This window comes from Ailuropoda melanoleuca, chromosome 13 (genome assembly GCF_002007445.2).
Source record: "Ailuropoda melanoleuca isolate Jingjing chromosome 13, ASM200744v2, whole genome shotgun sequence".
Lineage (NCBI taxonomy): Eukaryota > Metazoa > Chordata > Mammalia > Carnivora > Ursidae > Ailuropoda > Ailuropoda melanoleuca.
Window position 1 is genome coordinate 41830701 of NC_048230.1, and position 24485 is coordinate 41855185.

The 24485-nt window shown below is 45.0% G+C and overlaps 1 protein-coding gene across 3 annotated transcripts in view; it reads left to right on the forward strand.

The window, feature by feature from the left end:
* The window catches only part of TNRC6C (trinucleotide repeat containing adaptor 6C), a 100948-nt gene that overhangs the window by 15757 nt on the left and 60706 nt on the right, over positions 1–24485 (forward strand). The window contains exon 3 of one of the 3 annotated variants that reach the window (XM_002918374.4): positions 6491–6817. In XM_002918374.4, coding sequence (XP_002918420.2) covers positions 6491–6817 — 327 coding nt within the window. Of the gene's footprint in view, positions 1–6490; positions 6818–14106; positions 14934–24485 lie in introns of those variants that run through there. The other 2 variants (XM_019798753.2, XM_034640975.1) reach the window with 2 other exon arrangements.

Here is a 24485-nt window from a genome sequence, read left to right on the forward strand (position 1 = left end):
TATTTGACAGAGATAGAGACAGCCAGCGAGAGAGGGAACACAAGCAGGGGGAGTGGGAGAGGAAGAAGCAGGCTCATAGCAGAGGAGCCTGATGTGGGGCTCGATCCCATAACGCCGGGATCACGCCCTGAGCCGAAGGCAGACGCTTAACCGCTGTGCCACCCAGGCGCCCCATGTGTTCTGCACTGTTAAAACAATGATGTGTAGGATAGACTCGTCTGTGAGCCTCTGTTGTTGAGGGATAGGCTTGGACACAGGTGAGTTTGAGACGAGCAGTGTCATTAGGACTTGGATACCCTATTTCTTTGGGCAGCGAGAGATTGAGAAATTTGTATCTGAAGAGAGCAGATGGCTGGTCAGAAACTGCCCATTTGGTTTATCTATATTATATGAACAGATCCAATTTTGAGATCCTCCACTTACCGGTTGAGATTAGGCGAGTTAGCTGCTAGTGTTCAAAGATCTGGAAAATACTGGTTTACACCAGAGAAGCTTTATCGCTCTCTCATATAGAAGAGGCCGGAGGCACGGCTCGACAGGGTCAGAATCCTTGGTTCCTTCTACCTCATCACTCTGCTGAGTGAGGCTTCTCTTCCCTTTCTTTCAGACTTTTCCCACCAAGGTCCAGATAGCAACCATTCTAGACTTTGCTGGCCTTGGATGGTCTTTGTCACATAGTCCTCATTGTTCTTTCCCCACCTTTCAAAAATGTGAGGAACATTTAGTTCCCCTGCCCTACACAGCCCTCTCCCCTTCAGAGGGGAGACTGATTTGGGACTCTTTGACTCTTCAAATGAGGCTGTAAAAGTGACCACACGTCATGTAGTGCAGACAACATGAAGAAAATGGAATATTCCGTATTCAGATATCTTAGGATCAGTGCTTTATATTCCAAACGAGTTACCTATTGATAACATTCATTTATTATACTTCTTCAAAACCAGCGACTGATAGCATTCACTTATCATGTTAGACGTCTTCATTACGAATTCATTTTCCTCTAAATAGTTTGAAGAGAAACAGCCTGCACTTGTCCCCTGATCTTGAAAAGCTGACAGCCATGTAGTGGAAGAGCAGGGCTGGGGCTCAGAGACGAGGCTCCCAGCGCATCTTGGTCAGCGTACTTGGGCCCTGGGGGTCTGTGTGGAGGAGGGTGGGACAGGGTGATTTCTTAGGTCCCTGCTGGTGGTTTCCATCAGGTTTTGAGTTCAGGCAGGTTTTCTGCATTTCCATTCTTTGAGAAGGCTGCGTGACAGACGGAAGTACTTGACTGATGGTAGCCGGCCTCCAGTGTCAGTTATTACAAAACACGAGGGTTTTCCTTAGCAAGGGGTAGGTAGAACTCTGCAGCTCACCGATAGTTCTGTTTGCTTATTCTGTGCTTCCTGCTTTACCTCCTCTTCCTCCTTTGCTGCTGCTGCTTTTGAATTTTGTGGTAAAAGAACCAATTGTGTTCACACTCTGGGTTTCCTAAGAAGCAATGGCCAGGTCTAGAGTAAAACCTTAGGGCCAGATACATTAAAATGTGTAATAAAGTGAAATGATATCATGCTGATCACATATTTTTATTTTTTTAAAAAGGATTTTATTTATTTAGAGAGCGTGTGAGGTGGGGGGGGGGCAAAGGGAGAGGGAGAGAGAGAGAATCCCAAGCAGACTCCGCCCTGAGCCCGGAGCCCGGAGACTGACTTGGGGCTCGATCCCATGACCCCAAGATCATGACCCAAGCTGAAATCAAGAGTCAGTAGCTTAACTGACTGAGCCACCCAGGTGCCCCCATGTCAATCACATATTTTTAAGTAAATTCAGTGGTGGTGTTTCCCAAACAGATGTACTTCTGCCTTCCTCTCAATTTTATTTTCAAAGTTATAATGGAAAGTTGCTATTGTGAGAGGGGCAGCAAGTTTGCTTCTCTGTTGTCATTTTAATTAATAGATTTGGTTTTTTTTTTAATCCAAGTACAACTAATGTTGTGTTAGTTTTCAGGTGTACAGTATAGTGAGTCAGCAGTTCCATACCTTACTCAGTGCTCGTCATGCTGAGTGTGCTCCTGATCCCTTCCCCATCCTACCCATCCCCCACCTCCCGCCCTCTGGGAACCACCACTTTGTGTTCTGTATTTAAGAGTCTGTTTTTTTGTTTGTCTCTTTTTTTCTTTGTTCATTTGTTTTGTTTCTTGAATTCCACGTATGAGTGAACCATATGGTATTTGTTTTTCTCTGACTGACTTCTTTCATTTAGCATTATACCGTCTAGGTCCACATTGTCACAAATGGCAAGATCTCATTCTTTACCATGACTGAGTAATATTCCAGTGGTGTGTGTGTGTGTGTGTGTGTGTGTGTGTGTGTGTACCACATCTTCTTTATCTGTTCATTTATCACTGAGCACTTGGGCTGCTTCCGTATCTTAGCTATTATAAATAATGCTGCAGCAAATATAGGGGTTCATATATCTTTTCAAGTTAGTGTTTTCATTTTCTTTGGGTAAATCCCAGTAGTGGAATTACTGGATCATACGGTCATTCTGTTTTTAATTTTTTTTTTTTTTAAGAGAGAGGGAGAAGGGGAGGGAGAAAGAGAATCTTTTTTTTTTTTAAAGATTTTATTTATTTATTCGACAGAGATAGAGACAGCCAGCTAGAGAGGAAACACAAGCAGGCAGAGTGGGAGAGGAAGAAGCAGGCTCATAGTGGAGGAGCCTGATGTGGGGCTCGATCCCATAACGCCAGGATCACGCCCTGAGCCGAAGGCAGACGCTTAACCGCTGTGCCACCCAGGCACCCCGAGAAAGAGAATCTTAAGCAGGCTCTATGCCCAGTGTGGAGTCCAACACGGGGCTCAATCTCACCACCCTGAGATCATGACCTGAAATCAAGAGTCAGACACTTAACTGACTGAGCCACCCAAATGCCCCTATTTTTAATTTTTTGAGGAACGTCCATACTCTTTTCTACAGTGGCTGCACGAGTTTGTGTTCCCACCAACAGTGCACAAGAGTTCCTAATAGACTTTGTTTTTTAGAGCAGTTTTTGGTTTATGGAAAGGCTGAGCAGAAAGTATAGAGAGTTCCCACAATACTTCTCCCCGCAATAACACATCCTCAGTTTCTCCCATTATGAACTTCGGCCTTGGTGGGGTGCATTTGTTGCAATCAATGAACCAATATTGATACATTATTATTAATTAAAGTCCACAGTTTACATTTGAGTTAACTTCGTATTACATAGTTCTAAGGGGTTTTGACAAATGCTAATGCCATATATCCACAATTAAAGTATCATACCGATTTACTGCCCTGAATGTCCCCTGTGCTGTACCTCTTTCTCCCTCCCCAAGCCTTTGTCAACCACTGATGGTTTTACTGTCTCCATAGTTTTGCCTTTTCCACAATATAGTAGGAATCATAGACTATGGAGCCGTTTCGGATTGGCTTCTTTTACTTAGTAGTATGCCTGTAAGATTCCTTCATTTTTTATCAGGGCTTGATAACTCATTTCTTTTTAAATGTGGATTTTCCATTGCACAGATGTACCAGTTCCTTTATCCATCACTCCTACAAGGGCATCTCAGTTGCTTCCCATTTGGGCAACTAGGAGTAAAACTGCCCTAAACACGCCTGTGAAGGTTTGTGTAGATAGAAGCTTTCAACTCATTGGGTTAAATACTTAGGAACTTCTGCAGTTTTAATTAGCTAAAGGCCAATGTCAGAAAAAAATATATTTGAAAGCCCCTATGTTTAAAAATTAACCTATAATAGGTTTTATAGCTTTTTTTTTAAGAAAAAAGGGATAGAATGGATGTTCATCTCCTGTGCTTTTAAGTTGAAGGTGAATAACCATCAAATCTAAGTAAATTATAAAAAATCTTCCACCATCTGTAGCAAGGCCAGGGAAATAGGAGCAGAGCACAGCAGAACCTGAGTAAGAGAAACTCCGTGCACTCGGAAGGGATAGCCATCACAGAACTGAAACCGTGTGCCACATCCTTTGTTCTTCCCTTAGAAAATCCTAGGCTTTCAGAGTTGGAAGGAACCTGAGGGAGTCAGCTGGTCTCAACCTTTCATTTCCCGATGAGGAGACCAAGCTGCAGGCATAGGAAACCACCCGACCAGGACCGTGCACACAATCAGTGGGAGCTGGCCTGGAATCCAGGCCTTCGGTTTTCCAGTCTAGTGTTTTTTCTGCTTTACCAATTACTTTCTTTATATTCTGCTATTTCTGCATTTCTCTTTAACTTCAGAGTGTGTGTTTGAGAAAAAGTCAAGCCCTTTAACGTTTGTTGAGCACTTAACCGTGTGCCAGGCACCTTGCCGACGTCAAATGCAGCCTCTCGGGGAGATGGCCAACTAGAAAGCAGCGTGTAGTGCTGAGCACTGGCGCACATACGGGGCACTGGGAACGTGGGGAGGGGTAGAGCCGGGGGGCAGGGGGGACTGAGAAGAAGTGACATTTAATCTGATAATTAAAGAATGACTAGGAATCACCATGCCTTCTTGAATCTGATATATAATCAGTTATGCATTATTTTATGTACTGCTTAGAATAAATACTGCCAGTTAAACTGATACATACGTCGTCAATTAGAGGATGCATCTTAATTTCAGAAATGTTAAAATGTGCAGAGCTGTGTATGAAAATTGATGAGACGTGGTAGTTAGGTGGAAGAGGGGACAATGGTGGTCCCTGAAGAGAGAGTTTCGGCATAGTGAAGTTAGCAGGTGGGTCTAGAAAAGTGGGGATTAGGGACAGCTACCTGCTCAGGACCTGTGAACTGTATCCTGAGGGGCTGGGAAGCTTCCAGGGGTTTCAGCCAGGAGGAGATGTGTACTTCAGGACCACGCCGGCTGCAGTAGGTGATGGATTAGAAGCAGCCGTGCTCTTGTAGTGTCCAGACGAGGAATAACGGTGCTCCAGGTTCTGGTTGGAGCACTAGGGATGGAAACAGGTGGATGAGCTTGAGGGATACTTGCGAGGCATATTTAAGATAAGCTAGAAATGTCAAGGTTCGGTGGTTAGTTGGGGAGGATTAAGGGCAGAGTCAAGGATGGAGTCCAGGTTTCTGACTCAGGACCATCTGCCAGGAGAGTGATGGCAGAACTCGAAAGAAGAGGGAGTGAGGAAACCACTGAGTATGGGGACACTCTGATTTTGAAGTGCCTGTAAGACATTCAAATGTCCATCTTCGGTAGCCATCTTGGTCTTGCATCATGGCCACAGGGTTGATGAGTAAAGCTGTGGGAGTAGACTGGATGAGCACCTGCAGCAAAGCCTTAAGGAAGAGCAAAAGAGGAAGCCTGCCGCAGGGAATGGGAAGGAGTAGCTGTAGAGGCCAGTGGGAATCCAAGCAAGGACTTTCAGAGTCATGGAGGCCGAGGAGGAGAGTGTCTCAGGATGGCCAAAGTGACTATCGCTGCTAAAGACAACGGAGAGGTTGGGGCGCCTGGCTAGCTCAGTCGGTTAAGCGTCCCAACTCTTGATTTCCATTCGGGTCATGATCTCAGGGTCCTGGGATTGAGCCCCACATCAGGCTCCCTGCTAAGCAGGAAGCCTGCTTCTCTCTGTCCCTCTGACACCCGCCCCCCACTGTCAGCTCATGTGTGCACGCGCTCGCTCTCTCTCTCAAATAAATAAATGAAGTCTTTTTTTTTTTTTAATAAAAGGTAAATGTAATCCCCTGGATATTCATGTTTCAGGTTCAAGATGGGAACGACTTTTGAGCCTCAGATTCTTTGCATTTGATGTGTCTGCGCTCCCTTACAAATGCAGGCTTGCTACTAAAATCACCTTCGCATTTGGCGTGCTTAGTAGTAGTACAGTCCTATCAGGGCTATCACTCAGCTCTCCTGCTCCTCCTTTCTGTTGAAATTACTGTGGAACTTTTGTTTATGCAATACTCAGATGGCATTTTGGCTTTCACTTAATACAAATGCATCATTTGCAAGTTAGCCCACCTGTATTTTTTTCCAGCAAATCTGTAATGGAGTGTAGTAGTGCTATAGATAGCATCAGCACAAATGCTTTAATTGGATAACGCAGAAGGCACTTGTGTGTGTGTGTATTGTCATCAGAATTAAAATAAAAATATATATAAATTGATGGGCACCTAAGATCCCTTAATTTGAGAAAACACTGGCCAAGAGCAGTGGTTCTCAGAGTGTGGTCCGGGGACTGCCAGCATCAGGTCAGTCACCTGGGAACGTGTTGAGTTGAGTCTGATGTAAGCAGAAGTGTGAACTGCTGCTCTAACTTAACTGAATCACCCATTTTACGGATGAGGCAACTGTGGGCCAAAACCTGCTGCTCAGAATTGCAGTTAGTTTCTAAGAAAACTGGGTCTCGAACCTGAACCTCTGGATTTTAGTCCATTTCTGTTTCCAGAGCACTACATTGTCATTTCCTTCTCAGTTTTTATTTTGCTTTCTTTGGTTTGGGTTGGGTTTTAAGAAGTGTTACTAAAGTTTTGGGTTCTTGTCATTTTGTTCCTTATAGTGCCAGAACCTACTAAGACCTGTTCAAGCCAGCCCCAACCTGCCGGTACCAGTACCAGCACTTCCACCAGCACTCTGTCCAGCAGCAGCAATGGCAAACGTGTGTCTGCCAGCAGCCAGCAGCCAGCTGCATCCCGTTACCTGCCTCGCGAGGTGCCTCCACGCTTCCGCCAGCAAGAACAGAAGCAGCTGTTAAAGAGAGGTCAGCCATTGCCTACAGGGGCTCTGACCAGTGTGAGCCCGACCCAGGGTGCTGGGCCTGCAGGGGTAAGCCCTCCTCCCCTCCCTGGAGCCGGAGCACAGCAGCATCCCAGTAAGCTCCAACCAGGTAAAAACACAGAATGAGGCATTCCTTTTATCCGAGAACCATTGTGCTATTTTCAACTTTGCTGTCCTGTGATACAAATAGACATATTTTGGTCCCTATTCACTATATGCATATAATGGAGTGAGCTAGCTAGCTAGATGGTAGATACATTCATTTCAGTTGAATCTTTTTTTAAAGATTTTTTTTATTTATTTGAGAGAGAAAGAGAGAGAGAGCACAAGCAGGGGGAGGGGCAGAGGGAGAGGGAGAAGCAAGTCTCCCCACTGAGCAGGGAGCCCGGTGCAGAATTCAATCCCAGGACCCTGGGATCATGACCTGAATCAAAGGCAGATGCCTAACTGACAGCCACCCAGGCGCCCCTCAATTGAATTTTAAAGTTGAGTTCTGTTTCCTCCTATTTCTGTAATTTTTTTTTAAGATTTTATTTATTTATTTGACACAGAGGGAAACAGCCAGCTAGAGAGGGAACACAAGCAGGGGGAGTGGGAGAGGGAGAAGCAGGCTCCCAGTGGAGGAGCCCGATATGGGGCTTGATCCCAGAACGCCGGGATCACGCCCTGAGCCGAAGGCAGACGCTTAACGACTGAGCCACCCAGGCGCCCTAGGACTCCTATTTCTGTATTTTATTTCTCATGTTTTCTGATGGCATTAGCTCCTTCAGCTAAGTTCGTTTCTCACCAGAAACTAGAGGTCTGCACAAGAGCGCATGTGCATCTGTCAAGGCAGATGCTGTAGAATCCTGCAGTGAGAACTCTTCCTAAAACCTTGCTGCCCGTTTCGAAGGCCATCCCGTGACTGTGTCTGCTCTCTCTGCGAGGAGCTCACGGTGCTTTACCGGGAGTGCGTGCTTCTAACTGTCACTTTGTTCAGACACCTCGAGCCAAACCTGCCAGATCTCATGCTCAGCGTGTCTGGGGTTCTGATCCCCTGCTTCTTGCTGGCATCCTTGCCTGCAGCTGGACACCAGCTTTCTCTTGGCTCCTGAGAGAAATCACCATTTGTTCATTTACTTTCCAGCTCCTAGACTGCTGACGGCTCTCCTCTCCTGTCCTCTCTCCCTTCTTCCCATCTTCTTGACCTTACTGATGGACTCATACTCTTAACAATTTCTTTACCAAAGTTTTAGAGAAATTTTTGGAAGACAGCAGAGTACATGTGTTCAACTGCTGTGTTTCTCTGTTATTTTCTTTCTTTTTTTTTTTTTTAAAGATTTTATTTATTTATTTGACAGAGACAGCCAGCGAGAGAGGGAACACAAGCAGGGGTAGTGGGAGAGGAAGAAGCAGGCTCACAGTGGAGGAGCCCGATGTGGGACTCGATATCCCAGAAGGCTGGGATCACGCCCTGAGCAGAAGGCAGACGCTTAAGAACTGCGCCACCCAGGCGCCCCTCTCTGTTATTTTCTTAAATCATTCCATTTCCGGTGATTTCACAGTCAGCCCTGGTGCTAGCACNAACTGCGCCACCCCGGCGCCCCTCTCTGTTATTTTCTTAAATCATTCCATTTCCGGTGATTTCACAGTCAGCCCTGGTGCTAGCACGGACACCGTATTTGCTGGTGGTAGTGAGACTCAGGCCTGTAACTAGAGAAGCAAGGAGGCTTCTTACATTAGATCAGGATTTAAACGAAACTTTCCACAAGTTATATTAATATTTTCTTTCATGTGCTGCTTTCTAACATACAGAGTAATTCCAACATGGCTTACGAGTATTAATAGCAGTATTTCTTAAAAAGTTGACTTTGTGGTATATTTGAAACAAATATTTTTAGACAGCTTGGCCATGTGTCTTTAAATAGTCTGAACTCTCATCTGCTAAATTCCTGGTAGAGGGGATGTAGGTCAGTGGTTGTCTGCAAAAAGCAAGGAAGAAAAAGAAATTATCAAATATAGTCATTGACCAAGAATGTAGTCCCGTCTATTTCACCGCAAGCAGTTGTTATCAAACACAGTTACTTTCTACACTGAAACATGGTCGTCAGGAAAATCTTAACACAGACAAGGAGTGTATAGTCATCCCTAAATAGCTTGGTGTTTTAACTTCAGATGCTTGTTTTGAAAAGCTGGAAAAGAGCTGTAACAACCCTGCTTTTTTCAAGCCTTATCCCATTGTTACATGATTAGTTGGCAGTACCGCATCAGGGTTCCCATCAAATGGTGTTAGTGCAAGACGTTACCAGGACCTTCCTAGATAAGTAGGAAAATAAGGAATTGCTTCAGATTTGGGGATTGAAAATAATCTTTATTAAAATATTTGTCTCTGTAAATATCCTCCGGAAAGCTATGTCTAGTTTATTGTAGTTTTTAAATATATATGGGGGGGGTGGAGACTAAATCAGCATTTTCTGTATAAACATCTCAGAAAATGGAATCAATCTATATTTTATTAATAAAATAAGAAATGATTGATTTTTGGCTCCCAAACAAAAGTCTTCATTTTATACCAGTTTCATCTCTTTTCCCAACAGTTGCTAGTATCACAGCCAGATGAGCCTTTGTAACTGATTCATGTCCTGCCTTCCTCGTTCCTATTGCACAAAGTCTCGCTTTCTCCACCTGGCTGTCAAGACAGCCTTGTCTAGTCAACGTTTTCCTTTCTCTTCCACTTGGCCTACTTTCCATTCTACCAGCACTGTTTCCTCACTGTGTCACAAATACACCCGGCTCAGTGTCATCTGTCCCAGTACATGCACGCACCTGATGGCTTCCCCCTTCCTTTCTGTCCAGGTCATCATGGCCCTGCCACACGAAGCCCCTTCCATGCTTCCACTTTCTGCTCCTCTTGCTGCAGGAAGGGGCTCAGTCTGCAGATACAGCTTCACCTTCATTGCACACTGTGCAGCCTACATTGTTTACTGATCAGTTGTAAGTCTTAGCTCTCGATTAAATTGAAAGTATCCTATAAAGAAAGTGTCTCACTTTCCTATGTTATGGAAACCGAAGGAAACCATGGAAATACCCACAACGTAGTGGGGTGGAAAGAGCTCTGCACTGGGGGGGAGGTCCTGGCAACTGTAGCACTGGTCACACCCCCAGCTAGAATTTCATTCTCTCCAAAATCAGAGGTCTGAACCTCTCAGGACCTCTGATCTCTAAGGTCAGAGAGTCAAACACTGTTCCAAAGAGCTTGTTTGATTTTGTCCCTGGAGGCGTTGCAGGAACTCCGTCCCGTGATTTTTGGGAGTCAGCACAGGGATTGCAGGGGGGCAGCAGTGCGCGTGGAGGCAGCATGGCTGAGGGGTCAGGAGACACGCTGGTGGAGCCACGGCCTAATAAAGTTTCCAGACCCATGACCTCCTGTGTGACTTTGGCCAAGTCACTTTCATGGCCTCTAGAGAGCTCACCTGTGACATGAAGGGGATTCCTACTCTACAGGACGCTAAGGGCAAGATATTTATTTGGTACTCAGCAGAGGGCCTTGTATACAGTAAGTGCTCCATAAGTGCATCAAATATGTGCCATCTTTGAAATGCCATTATGGAGCAGCAGTTGTTTCTTAAACTTGAAAAATTTTTAAACAAGTAAAATTCCTCAACAGTGCAGTAAAGCTTTCTCGTCCTAGGGACACCTGGGTGGCTCAGTCAGTTAAGCTTCTGCCTTTGGCTCAGGTCATGACCCCAGGGTTCTGGGATCGGGCCCCACCACGGGCTCTCTGCTCAGTGGGGAGCCTGCTTTTCCCTCTCCCTCTGCCTGCCACTCCCCCTGCTTGTGTTCTTTCTCTCAAATAAATAAATCTTAAAAAAAAAAAAAAACTCTCTCGTCTTTCTCTGAAATGTACATTTTGAAATTTCAACTGTCTTTCCTAGAGTTGAAGCATCTTGTGAACTTTTCTATTTCATGCTGCAGGTTACTTACTGAATTCATATCCAGGTGAAATCCAGAAGAGTAGCCACATTTTCTTGCTACATTGAAACTTTTCTGGATACTGCTTCAAGTAAAAGCTTATATAATTTTTTTTTAAAGTAATATATAGATTGTCATTGACTTTGATTCTGGGTAAGCAGGTTTCCACCCCTGTAGCCACACCTGCATTAAAACAAAAAATGCAGTTTTGCTCATGATTCCATTCCTCTGACTTAAGTTAAAAAGTAAGAATGTCTGGTCACTGAACTAATATTTTACCCAGGCTGGGAGCAGGTAAGTGACTCAACCTTAAGATTTTAACTCCCCACCATTTCTCATGAAAAGAAAAATGGAAAGGGATTATTTCAGCCCAGCACATAAATTTTTGTTTTTCCCAAGTGTATAGTATGTGGACGCTTCCCCCCCACCAAAGGTTTACTGTGATTGGCAAAGATTAAAGAAGGTTAAATATCCCTGGAAGGAATCGGTAGACTTTGAATCACCTTTATCATAGCTTTCAGAAGTTATGTAGTGCAAACCTGCTAAAATTAATGAGCATCATGGTTCCCTCCCATCTAAGTGCGCGGCCGTTTGCCTTACTTCCTCCTCCCTGTGGAGAGGATTGTCGCAGTGTTTGCTGGAGTAAGGGAAAGCGAGCTTGTCCACCGGAGTATACAGAAAGCACTTACAGATGCCAGTGAACAGTGTAGGTGTAGAAACGGGAATGTGTGTAAAGAATTGAAAAGTGAAGTCATGGGGCGCCTGGGCGGCTCAGTCGTAAGTGTCTGCCTTCAGCTCAGGGCGTGATCCCAGCATTCTGGGATCAAGCCCTGCATCCGGCTCCTCCACTGGGAGCCTGCTTCTTCCTCTCCCCCTCCCCCTGCTGTGTTCCCTCTCTCGCTGGCTGTCTCTGTCTCTGTCAAATAAATAAATAAAATCTTAAAAAAAAAAAAAAAGAAAAAAGAAAACTGAAGTCATACTTGTTTTAGCCCAGTGAGCGTAAATACGTTTTCTATAAGGCAGTGGCAGCATATGGAGAGAGACCCAGCCTGACAGTCATTTTTGTATTCGTTCTTATCCTTTATGTCCCACATGCTTTTGAAAAGCATGTAAGTCAGTAGATCAGTCTGGCTCTTATAAAGCTTTGTTATGATTCACCTTGTAATTTACAGTAATCTGTCAAAGTTGTTCATATGGAAAAATTGCAATGCCAGTTTTTGCCATTTTTTGACAAGCCGATACACTAGCTTGATAATTTCGCACTGTCTCTTTCCTCTGGTTACTCCATCAGAATGCTTAGGCAGCAGGCTCACACACAGCTTGCACAGCTCGGACAGGGGAGGAGAGGCTAACCTGCCAGAACTGTGGTCTCTTCAAACATGTCTGCATTAAGTCACCGAGCAAAACATTTATTGAATGCCTACTAAGTTTAGGGATACATAGTCATGCCTAAGTGGGTTGGGGTGCCACTAAGAGATAACTCTGGGGGGCCACATGCCCATTAACCCAGACCGAGGATGAGGGACTACCACGGAAGGCTTTCCCATGGAGGCGACTCGAGCTGAGTTTTGGATTAGCTGTGAAAGGCAGGTGGTAAAGCAGCCTGCGTGGGCGATGCAGGTGGTTCAGTGTGGCTGGGGGCAGAGAGCAGGGGGCAGTAAGAGGAGATGGGGCTAGAGAGTTAGCTGTTAGCATTACTAAGTAACACGATAAACTAGCACAGAAACTTACTGTGACAACCTGGTTTACGTCAAATTCATATTCAGAACTATCCCAGCACATTGCTTTTGGAACTTGGTAGGCTAATTCTGAAGCTCATCTAGAAGAGTAAAGGTACATAAATAGAACAGCAAGAAAAATTTTAAAAAAAGAATAATGAGCTATCAAATAGAGCTATGATCCTCCAGTAATTAATTACAACTGTGTGTTATTGGGGCAAGAGTAAACAAATAAATTGATGAGATGCACTGGAGGGACCGGGGAACAAATGAACACACACACGCGCGCGTGCGCGCGCGCGCACACACACACACACACACACACACACACACTGAGGTTTAGGTTAGCATGGCATGGCCTCCCAAACTACTGGGAAAGTGGCGGTTCCGTCAACACAGTGCTAGAAAACCACACACAAAAACGTAAAAACTGTTGGCGGTGACACAGGAGAACATTTCCAGATCGTGGCCTGAAATTTTCTCTTAAGCAAGAAGCGGTGAAGAGAAGGCTGACAATGTTGAGTGTGTAAAAGTTACAGGCTTTTGTACAAGCCCATAAATAAAACCTGAGAGGAAATACCAAGCCTTCCTATAAATCAACGAGGAAAAAAACAGGCCAATAGGAGAATGGGCAAAGAATGTGAACAGGCAGATAGATCATAAAGCCACTACAAATGCGTCCTAAATATTTTGAAAGATAGTATTATTTGTGACCAGAGGAAAAATAAATGAAAATGAAAACAACAGTGATAGACCATTTTTCACTTACCAAACTGCCAAAACTTGAAAATCTATTGTAATACCAGTGGTACTGTTGATTGAGTGCTTACTGTGTGCTAGATCCAAGTGCTTCACAATGTTAATTTTTTAGTCTTCACAGCAAGACTCTAGAACAACTCCACCTGAGTGGTGAGGGCGTGGGAAGGGGCAACTCTGATTTGCTGCAGGTAGGGCTGTAACTAGTGCAGCCGCTAGGGAGGGCAGTTTGGTAGAATTTATAAAAATTTTAGGTTGTCCTATCTCCTACCCAGCTATTCTTTTTATTTTATTTATTTATTTTTGAAGTAGGCTCCATACCTGGCTTAGAGCCCAACGCAAGGCTTGAATTCACAACCCTGAGATTAAGACCTGAGCCGAGATCAAGAGTCAGGGGGCTAACGGACTGAGCCACCCAGACACCCCTCCTGACCCAGATTCTAACTGGGAATACATCTCTTTTGCCCACCCAGTCTCTATTGCTCAGCAATTATCGCTTGCCATGTGGCATGAGCTAGTGGTAGGTGAGTTGAGAATGTCAAGAGTGTCAACTGTTGTCTCTTTGAAACAGTTACAAATGTAGGGAACATTATTAACTTTCCAGTGGCTGACATGGTGCTTTGCCACGTGGAGATAAAGAATGACCTGTGTTTACGAACCAGTCGAACTTCTGCGGGGTCTCAGGTCTTCCATCACTGGCAGTATCCAAAGAGACATACTCACGAGTTGTCAGGGCTAGAGAGGAGCTCCTGCAAAATGAGATGGAGAGGACAGGGTTCCTCCCAGCCCCAGTCCAGGTTCTCTATTTAAGCAACATTTGTTTTGAAATAAAACATTGGCCTTCTAAAAAAAAATAATGCAGGGGAAAATGGATTTTTTAATTCATGTATAAATTTGGAGGGGAGCCCATTTAGCCACTTGGCAAATACTTGTAACTGGTAAGATAAGTAGTAGTATATAAATGTAGAGAATCACACGATTCAGGTTCCAGAAAAATGTCATTTTGTCTTGTGATTTTCTAGGCCGACTATGTTCTTGCAAGTCTGCAGCATAGCTCTAGCTTCAAACACTTGAGAGCCTTTATCTTTAAAAAAAAAACAAAAACAAAAAAAAACCCTCTTTTTCATTGTGCTAAAGGCAGAACAATGTATTGTTTTGGTGGCTGCTTTGTACATTTATAAACAGAGGCTTTGATTAATATGCAGTGGGGTAGTGTTTGCTACTTAGATCTTTTTTAGATAGAGGCAGGAAAGTAATTAGGAAGTTGGACACTTGCCAGTTTACATATGGGGCTCGTTTAGAATATTCTCGCCAGTGTTGGTATGCCAAATGTTTCAGGGTTGTTTAGGAGAAGCGAGAAGCAAGAAGGAACGTACAACAAAGGCAGTATGAAAGAGCAGCATTGATTCGCATGCAGCCAGTAGGCACTGTGCCGTTATTCTTTTGGCTGACTTTCAGGACAACAGAAGAGGGGCCCTGGCGCTCCCTGTAGCTAGTCCTGAAGTGCAAACGTTGGTGACAATCGAAAGAATTTAAAGAGGAAGGAAGATCGGTTTAGTGTCAGCTGCAATTAGATAATCAGAGCTTTCAAATCCCCTCCGTGGACACCTCCCCCTCGCTGAAGGGGATGAATCGGATACCTCCCGGAGCGGAAAGGGCACAGCCGGCCCCTGCCTCGCGGGCGCCCGCAGGTTGCCGGGGCGCAGGCCGGTGCGGGAGTCCGCTGGCGGCGCCACAGCGGGAGGCTCCTGCGGCGCGCGGCCGACATGGTGGAGCTGCGCGCCCCGGCCGGCTCGCCAGGTAGCGTCTCCCCGGGCTCCGGCGGCCCCTGCCCCCAGGTACCCCACCCCTGGCGGCGCGGAGCAGGAGAGGGAGCGCGGCGGCGGGGGCGGCGGCTCTGCACCCCGGGTCCTTGGCCGCGGCTCCGACTGGAGAAGATGGCGTCTTGGAAGGGAGCCGCTGGCCCGCGCGGTGTGGCCGCTCCGCCGCCTCGGCGACCGCGACCCTGACCGTGACCGCCTCTCTCCCCGCCGCTCTCCCCCCGCTTCGCCAGCTCTCCGCGCGCCCTCCCCAAGTGCCAAGCAACGCCTTCTGCCCCCCGTTTTGTCGCCGTGCTAATAGGTTCTTAACCTGGAGGGAGCAAGCCCGTCCCACTGCTGCTTTGCAGAAAACACAGGCCCGAAAGCGGAGTCTTGTGCACTCTTCGAGTATTGTTTCCAGTAAACCCTTTACTGCGGTCTGTGTTTCATAATTCCTTGTATTTGTGGAAGTTGACAGATGAAATGTTTAGAGTCTGTCTGGCGGTAGAATTCTGAATTCAAAGAGCTTTCTCCGTGAGATTTCTCGCAGGCAGTAAATGCAGTGGAAGGGGAGGCATCTTTGCCTCTCAAAAGCTGAAAAGAGTTGTTAACATTTATCCTGCTCCTTGAAAGACAACTGGCAGGGAATTTGTGTTATCAGTAAGCATTAGGAAACATATTTTCAACTAGGGGAAAGCATTTGGAATTACTTTGTATAATGTATGGTTTACTGTTTGTCATGTCAGTTCCAGGGACTGTGGTCATGAAGAATGAACTCTGTGCTCTTGTCGGTGTTAGTACTAATTAAGCATTCTGCACACTCTGAGTAAATCTTGTCCACGCTTCCCTATCTGATGAATTTGATACCTCATTAAAATTTTGCTTACTCTAGCTTCTGGAATCTCTTCGTTAAATACTTTTCTTTGAAAATTTTATCTTTATATGGTAACATTTTGGAACTTAAAAAAAAAAAGAAAGCTTTTCTCTTTAAATCATGCTATTGTGTAATCCTTTTTAAATTAATCACTTAAGACAGTTACGTTAGATTTTTATAGAGATATCTATTTTTAGAATGTGTAGGCCATTTAAACAGCAGAAGAAAAGACAACATAATACTCAAACTTCATTACTTTTTTCTTTTTAAGGCTCTTTTTAGGGGGAATTATTTTGATAGTAGAGCAGTGGAGCAGAAGGAGCTTTCAGTTCCGTCCTTACTGCTTATTGGTTCTACCATCTTTTCCAAGTTTGACCTATCTGAGCCTCTGTTTCCCCATCTGTTAAATGGACATAATTTTTTAAGGTTTGGTTAATTCAGTGTGGCTGGAGATACGTCAGAATTTCAAAGTGTTACGTGATGCCTTATGGATATGACAACCCCTATTTATAAACTCTGTCAGACTTGTTGCATATTACAGGTATGGATTTTAGCCTTTCAGAGCTCCTGGGCTATACAGGAGAGTCTAGAATACCTATAAGAGATTTCCATCTTGGTTTATTTCAGAGCTTTCATTCATTTCAAAATGCTTGCTCCTACAAGTCAGTCATTTCACAAAAAATTTTCCCCATAGTTCTCTCTTTTAGACTAGGACTAAAACATAGATTGAATTGATAACACAGTCAAGAGACTTTGGTTTATGCAAAGTGTGTTATTCAAATATTGTCGAAGTCATAAATTTCTCTCAGGAAGAATGGTGTGCCTTAAACATGAGAATAGTGGTCTTTTAAATTGTCATTTTTGGAATAAATTCTCATATCAGAATATGTTGTGATGATGGTAGGTGGTGGCGGCACAGGTAGTGCAGGAGGTGACAGTGCTAGTGATGAAGGTGCTGGAGGTAACGGTGCTGGTGGTGCAGGAGGTGACAGTGCTGGTGATGAAGGTGCTGGAGGTGACAGTGCTGGTGATAAAGGTGCTGGAGGCGACAGTGCTAGCGATGAAGGTGCTGGAGGTGACGGTGCTGGTGGTGCTGGAGGTGACAGTGGTGACGGTGGTGCTGGAAGTGACAGCAGTGAGGAGGAGAAGGGGGAGAGACATTTAGGGATTCCCCAGAGCAGAGCTGCTTAAACCGTGCTCCTCAGAGACCCACATAAGACTTGAAAGGAGTCTGAGTGGGGAGCAGACAGTGGGGAGTGGATGCAGCCTAATTTTCCAAAGTGGCTCTAGGGTTAACACCTCCGTGTGCTGGCAATATCAGCCCCACTGTTTGCGTTTTGTTGCTTGTGGTGTTTTTACCACTGCACTGAGAAGACTGGTGAGTGGTATTTTATTTACTTATTTTTTTAACAATTTCTTTTTAAGGATTTTATTTATTTATTTGAGACAGATACAGAGAGAGAGAGAGAGCCCGAGCAGGGGGAGAGGCAGAGGGAGAGGGAGAAGCAGACTCCCTGCTGAGCCAGGAGCCCTATGTAGGGCTCTATCCCAGGACGCTGGGATCATGACCTGAGCCGCAGGCAGATGCATAATCATCTGAGCCACCTGAGCCACCCAAGCGCCCCGTGAGTGGTATTTTCAAATCCACTTGAGTCTGTAGTTGAAAACCATAACCATTCCATTAAAATCATAACATTTTGCTTTAGCTTTTGAGTCCTTTCAAGCTCTTAAATACATTTTTATGTTCAAACAATTATTTAAGATTTTATTTATTTATTAGAGAGAGTATGAGCAGGGGGAGGGGCCAAGAGAGAGGGAGAAGCAGGCTCCCCGCTGAGCAGGGAGTCCGACATGGGACTCCATCCTAGGAACCCGGGATCATGACCCAAGCCAAAGGCAGATGCTTAACCGACTGAGCCACCGAGGTGCCCCTCAAACTATCATTTTTTAAAATATTAGAGTAATAGGACACAATTGTTTCTTATTGTCAAACTTCTTGAGCAGGAAAAATAAATGACAAAACAAGAAGGGGACTAAGGAAAAACTAAGGCACAGAACGGAGCCTAAGTGTGTCATGCCTGTCTCAATTGTGGCCCAGGGTTCTCTTTGCAAAGAGCTTTCCTGGGGCGTTGAGAATGTATCAGAACTGGCAACACCAAGGAGTAGGGCCAAAAATAAGAAGTGTAGCACCACAGCATAGAAGAAGTTTTACTATTCATCCTTAGCTTTTTGGTTTCTATGTATTTAAATAGCGCCCACAAAAGTACTTTTCTTAGGTAAATACTTACATGATTTTGGAGGTCTGAGAGTTTAATCACAGTGAAAAGCATCATAGTAATTCTTTTTCACTTTTTTCCTTATCTACGGCTTTCGTTACAACTGAAAACATTTAAGTAGCAAACTAGTTTTAGCGGCTTACATAGTAAGTAACAGACCGTTGATAAATGAGTAGCAAATTACCTTGTTAGCCACATTTTCAGCCCCTCCAAAGAGTTCCACGTGTAAGGATCGCCAGTCTTTGTGGTCTTGAGGACAAAAGCCCTCATTTCAAAGTGGACTTAGACATTTCCATGCAGCGGTGAGGACCGAGCCTCTTGAGACCCCCATGGTAGCAATGTCACTTCCCCTTTGTTGCCCCCGTGCCAGAGCACAGGGCCACGTGTCGTTCAGCAGAACGCTCTTCAGAGTCGCTTTTCTGAGACATTTGTCTGCTTTCATCTCTCCCGTCCTTTTGCTCTTCTCCCCTAGTCGTCTCGCTCCTTTTTTGCCCCTTCCCACTGTTCATCCCTAGTTCCAGAATGTTCCACTCACCTCTGAGTTCCAAGTACTTGTCTCTTGGCACGCATCACTTGCAGACATATTCTTGCTTTTGAGGAAATGGGTACTGCTCAGTGACAGTGCCTAAATTTCTCGGCGCCTGTTGGATACAGCTCCCACTTGACCGGGCTGTTGAGGAGGGCGGCAGGCCTGAAGAGGAGACAGGAGTGGCAGTGATGGCCTTTTAAGGAACTAGATAAAACACCTGCAGTGTTGGGCTACTCCACACAGAGACCAGAGGGGACGGGGCACAGCCTATGCTAATGAGCTGAAACACCCACATGGAGCTTCTGGCTTATTTCTCCCAGGACCTTGGGACAGATCTGCTTGGATGTCTTGCAACCACCGCAGACTCACATGGCCTAGTGTGCACCCATCCTCTCCCTTCCCCATCCCTCCCTTCCCGGAACTACTCTTAACTCCAGTACTCCCAGTCTTAGTAGTTGGCACTGCCATCCTCTCAGGACCCAAACCCCAGATCTGGACATGAACCCTCCTCTGCTGCTCCCCACATGTCCAGTCATTCACCAGGTCCTGTGAATTCTGCCACCTAAATATCACTCCATCTCCCCCCTCCCACAGCAAGGCCTTCAGATTAGATTATCATTACCATCTTAGCCGCAACTACTGCCACCAGAGTAGGGAATAGAGAAAAATTACCGCTTATTTTTATTTTTTTAATGTAAAAAGTAAGGAAGGAATTCCGGTGTTCTGATTTTAATATTAATTCTACAGCCTGATGCATATATCTTCTACTGGTCTTCCAGTCCTTGGTCCCAGGTGTCGTACATATGCATGGTGCGGTCACTGGGGTGGGGGCGGGGGTGTGGTCTCACCTGCAGGAAGGACTGTCTGAGGGCCGAAGTCGTTCCTTCTTGCCCTCTGTGTTGTGTGCCAAGGGCAGCTCATGTGGGCTCAGGTATGTTTTCGTAGACCTGACTGCCCTAAACTGGGCAATCTCAGCAGTGCTATTATGTGGGGAAATGGGGACTAAAGGCAAACACCTTCGGTACCATACAGATTTCTGGCTATCTCCTGGCAAAGTAATTGGCATTCTGTCAAAGATAACTCAGTTATCAGGGCACCTGGGTGGCTCAGTCAGTGAAGCATCTGCCTTCGGCTCAGGTTATGATCCCAGGGTCCTGGGATCAAGTCCTGCATCAGGCTCCCTGCTCAGTGGGGAGCCTGCTTCTTCCTCTGCCTGCTGCTTCCCCTGCTTGTGTGCTCTCTCTCTCACTGTCTCTCTGAGAGAGAAATAAATAAAATCTTAAAAAAAAAAAAAAAGATAATTCCGGTATCTTTGACAAGAGGCTGGATGTTTCAGACTTGCTAATGTGTAGAAAATGAGAACTTCTGTTTATTTTTAACATAAAAAATACAGGAGGGATGCTTCACTGATCTTTGCTGTATATAGTGTGGGCTTTCTGTTGGCCACCCTGCATGGGTCTCCTCCCACAGTTATGTTCATGTGTTTGTTTTGTTGGGGCAGCGTTTGAAAATAAATTGCAGGTATCATAACCCTTAAATATCCTCTATAGACAAAGATGTACAGTTGTAGTATGGTCATTTAGGAAATTTAACTTTGGTATAATCCTGTTATCTGTATCTAAATTTAATACATTTAAATTTTACCAGTTGTCCCAAATAATGCCCTTGATAGTGGTGAAGTTGTCTATATATTTTTTTTAATTTTATTTTTTTAGTAATCTGTACGCCCAGTGTGGGGCCCAAAGTCACAATCCAAAGGTTAAGAGTCATACACTCTTCCCACCAAGCCAGCCAGGCGCCCCTGTCTGTGTTTGTTGATGCCCATTTCCACAAACAGAAGGAAGAATGGCAAGGTGCCCTACCTCGGAGTTGTTTCTGATAGTAGACTAATAGCTCAGCGTGACGTGTAGTCCCTGGCTTTTTAATTTTTTTTTCATTCATAATTTTCGGAGAAATATCTAGAACCTGCCCTTGGAATGAGAGCTTTTAAATGGTAGATTAAACACGAGAATAGCTTGTTTACTTTTTATTTACTTTTTATGTACTTTCTGTTTCCACATAGTGCCCCTGAGTTAATTTTTAGAGATCTAGTTAATTTTGATGTTGTTGAAGAACCAAAGAAGTAAGAAACAGAAGAACAGTTGAGATAGGAAGGGAGGGGGAAGGCATAGTGGTGTGCCCAGTAATGGCAGGGCAGACGGTAAATGTCATCAGCAGATGAAACCAGTGTGGGGACAGGAGACGTGCCAGGCCACGAGGTCGCCGGAGCCTGCAGCTTCTCCAGGAACCGGGAAGAGACCGCACAGGTGGAGCTGGCGAGGCACACGACTGCTCAGCCATTTGCTTTGTTCTAAGTAAAATGTCGTTGCTCCGATTGACTTCTCTGGTTCTAGAACTTACCTTAGAAGAAAACTGTGTTTCCCTTGTAGATCTGTAGTGTCGGTTATAACTTTGACTAAATGTAGACTTTATCTAAACTTTTTCACTGCTGATTATGTGTCAGCCTCTCTGCTGAACGCTGGAGAAAAAAAATGGACAGTCCTTGCCTTGTCAGAGTTTACAGCCTAGAGGGAGAGACAGACTGTCACACGGATGGATAACGCACACCAAGATGTGGGCTCCAGGAGAGAAGGAACTTGTCTGTCTTGTCCGGCGCTGTGTCCCCAGCATGATGCCCGCACGTAGGAGGCACTCCGTAATAGTTACCATCTAAATCAGGGCTTGGCAAGCCATGACCAGCAAGCCAGATCTAGCCTGCCACCTGCTTTTGTGAATAAAGTTTCGTTGGGACACAGCCATACTCATTCATTTGTGTATTCTCTGCGGTGGCTTTTGCCCCACAGTGACAGGATTGAGTAGTTGTTTCAGAGACCATCTGGCCCACAAAGCCTAAAATATTTACTATCTGGCCCTTTACAGAAAATGTTTGCCAACCCCTGGTCTAAATGAATTAAAAGGAGAGGGAGACTTTTAGGATGAGTGTGTCCAAGGGCCCCAGCAGGGGAGGAAAGCTTCTCAGATGAAGTGTCCGCCAAGTTGAGATAAGAGAAAAGAGTAGATATTGAGTCCAGGTCAGGGTCAGCCTCCTCTGAGGCCCTGTTGTTGGGGTAGTGAAGTGCAGATGGTGCCTTGAGGAACTGGCTGGAGCACTGAACAAGGGAAAGAATGATGAGAAGTGAGGTCCGAAGAGAGACTCAAGCCTACTGGGCTGCTTAAAGACCTGGTCTTTATGTGAAGCAGCTTTTGAAGTGTTCAAGTAAGCATTGTGATCTGCTGGATGTCTGTTTGGAAAGAATACTTGGTTAGAGCACCCTGGAGAGGAGCAGGGGTGGGGATGAGGGGGCTGTGGAGAGCTGCTTTAATAATCCAGTCAGGAGATGAGGGAGCTTGGATAGGGGGTGTTCACAGGGAGGTTTTGTTTCTCTCTCTTTTTTAACTTTAATTTATTCATTTTAAGTAATCCCTGCACCCAGCATGGGGCTCAAACTCACAACCCTGAGATCAGGAGTCGCTTACTCTTCCGACTGAGCCGGCCAGGTGCCCCTCTGTTTCTCATTTTTAAGTGGAAGATTCTAGAGATACTCAGCATGTGAACTCACAGGCATGACTTGATCCTTCCCTCCTTCCCATACTGCCGCACTGGCGTTGATCCTGCTCTGCTCTTCTGGAGCTCTTTTTTTTTTTTTTTTTTTTAAAGATTTTATTTATTTATTTGACAGAGAGAGAAAGAGACAGCCAGCGAGAGAGGGAACACAAGCAGGGGGAGTGGGAGAGGAAGAAACAGGCTCATAGCAGAGGAGCCTGATGCGGGGCTCGATCCCAGGACTCCGGGATCATGCCCTGAGCCGAAGGCAGACGCTTAACGACTGCGCCACCCAGGCGCCCCTCTCTTCTGGAGCTCTTTATCTCAAACCCTGGAAAGGATGAACAGCAGCAGGGCGTTCTCATTGCGGTGATGATTTCTTGAGAGGGTGGACATGCTGTTAGAAACAGTCCCCGCTGTGCTGGCAGCTCTGATGTCATAGATACGCCTTGGTGTTGTTACTGTTTCTTATTCTAATGACTGGTGTTTTTCTGAAATTTGAGATTTTTAAATTAATGTAAATGAAAAAAATTATCTTCCTTGCATGATTATCTCCTTAATTCCAGTATTAGCCTTTGGTCCTTGGCCCTTCGCTGCTCTTGTAAAGATCTAAAGGGAAAGAACTCCCTGTGAAAGTACAGAGTTCAAGGATTTATCAGCATTAGCCTCTTACTGCCTCATAGAGAAGTTTATAAATTGCTTTTTCTTACAAAATTTTTTGTAGCTCCAAATGTAAAGATCTGGATTTATTTCTTTTTCTCATCAGCAACAACATTGCCCTGAATTTTATCATTTCATAGTGTCTAAAATTAAGTGTTTTGGGGGCACCTGAGTGGCTCAGTCGGTTAAGTGTCTGGCTCTTGGTTTTGGCTCATGTTATGATCTGAGGGTCCTGGGACTGAGCCCTGTGTGTCAGGCTCTACGCTCAATGGAGAATCTGCTTGAGATTCTCTCTCTCTCTCCATCTGCCCCTCCCTACCCCAATAAATAAATAAATAAATCTTAAAAAATGCATGTTTTGAAAAAATTTAATGTTTCGGCTCATTTTTGTATTCATATTTCTTTCTTTTTCTTTTTTTTTTTAAGATTTTATTTATTAATTTGACAGAGATAGAGATAGCCAGCGAGAGAGGGAACACAAGCAGGGGGAGTGGGAGTGGGAGAGGAAGAAGCAGGCTTCCAGCGGAGGAGCCTGATGTGGGGCTCGATCCCAGAACACCGGGATCACGCCCTAAACCGAAGGCAGACACTTAACGACTGAGCCACCCAGGCGCCCCTGTATTCATATTTCTTATTTACAGTTTCAGATTTTGATTATAAATATTTATAGAAAGTTCCAAAACAGAATCATCTGAGTAGCAGGATGGCATATGTTGGAGTCGTTCTACAATGTTTATTGAAAACTCATTGGGTTTTATGGTTTTTTATTTCCAGACAATATAGTTCTTTGTCTTAGACTCTGTTAATTTCAAACAGAAGAAATTAAACAGTTTGAGTATTAAAATATCTTTGCTTTACATGTGAAAAGAAGCTCAACATTACTAATTATTAGGGAGAGGCAAATCCAAATCCCAGTGAGATACCACTTCACAGCCATCAGGATGGCTGCTGTTCAAACGGAAGTTAACAGGTGTGGTCAAATGTGTGGAGCAAACGGAGTCCTCGTGTCCTGCTGGTAGGAGTATTTACCATGGTGCGGCCACTGTGGAAGGCAGTGTGGCAGTTCCTCAGAAAATTAAACCTAGACTTACTGTGTGATCCAGCTGTCCCACTTTGGGGGATGCACTCAAAAGAACTGAAAGCGAGGACTGCAACAGATACTTGTATACTCCTGTTTATAGCAGCATTATTCACAGCAGCCAAAAGGTGGAAGCCACCCACAATGTCCATGGATGGATGAGTGGGTAAACACGGGGTGGTGTGTGCATACAGTGGAATATTATTCAGCCTTAAAAAGGAGGAAGGGGGTGCTGACACCTGCTACAATGTGGATGGACCTTGCGAACATGTTGCTGAGAGAAATAAGCCAGACAGAAAAGGAAAAATACTGTATGATTCTGTTTATGGGAAGGACATGGAATAGTCAGGGTCACAGTGGTTACCAGAGCCTGGGGGAGGGGCGAGAGGACTTCCTGTGTGATAGGTTACACTTCAGGTTGGGATGATGTGTAGCACTGATGCTTGTACAGCATGAATGTACTTAAAGCCATTGACCTGTATACTCAAGAAGGGCTAGGATGGGAAATGAGTGTTTTAACGCAATAAAATAAACCTTTGCTTTGATACTGGGG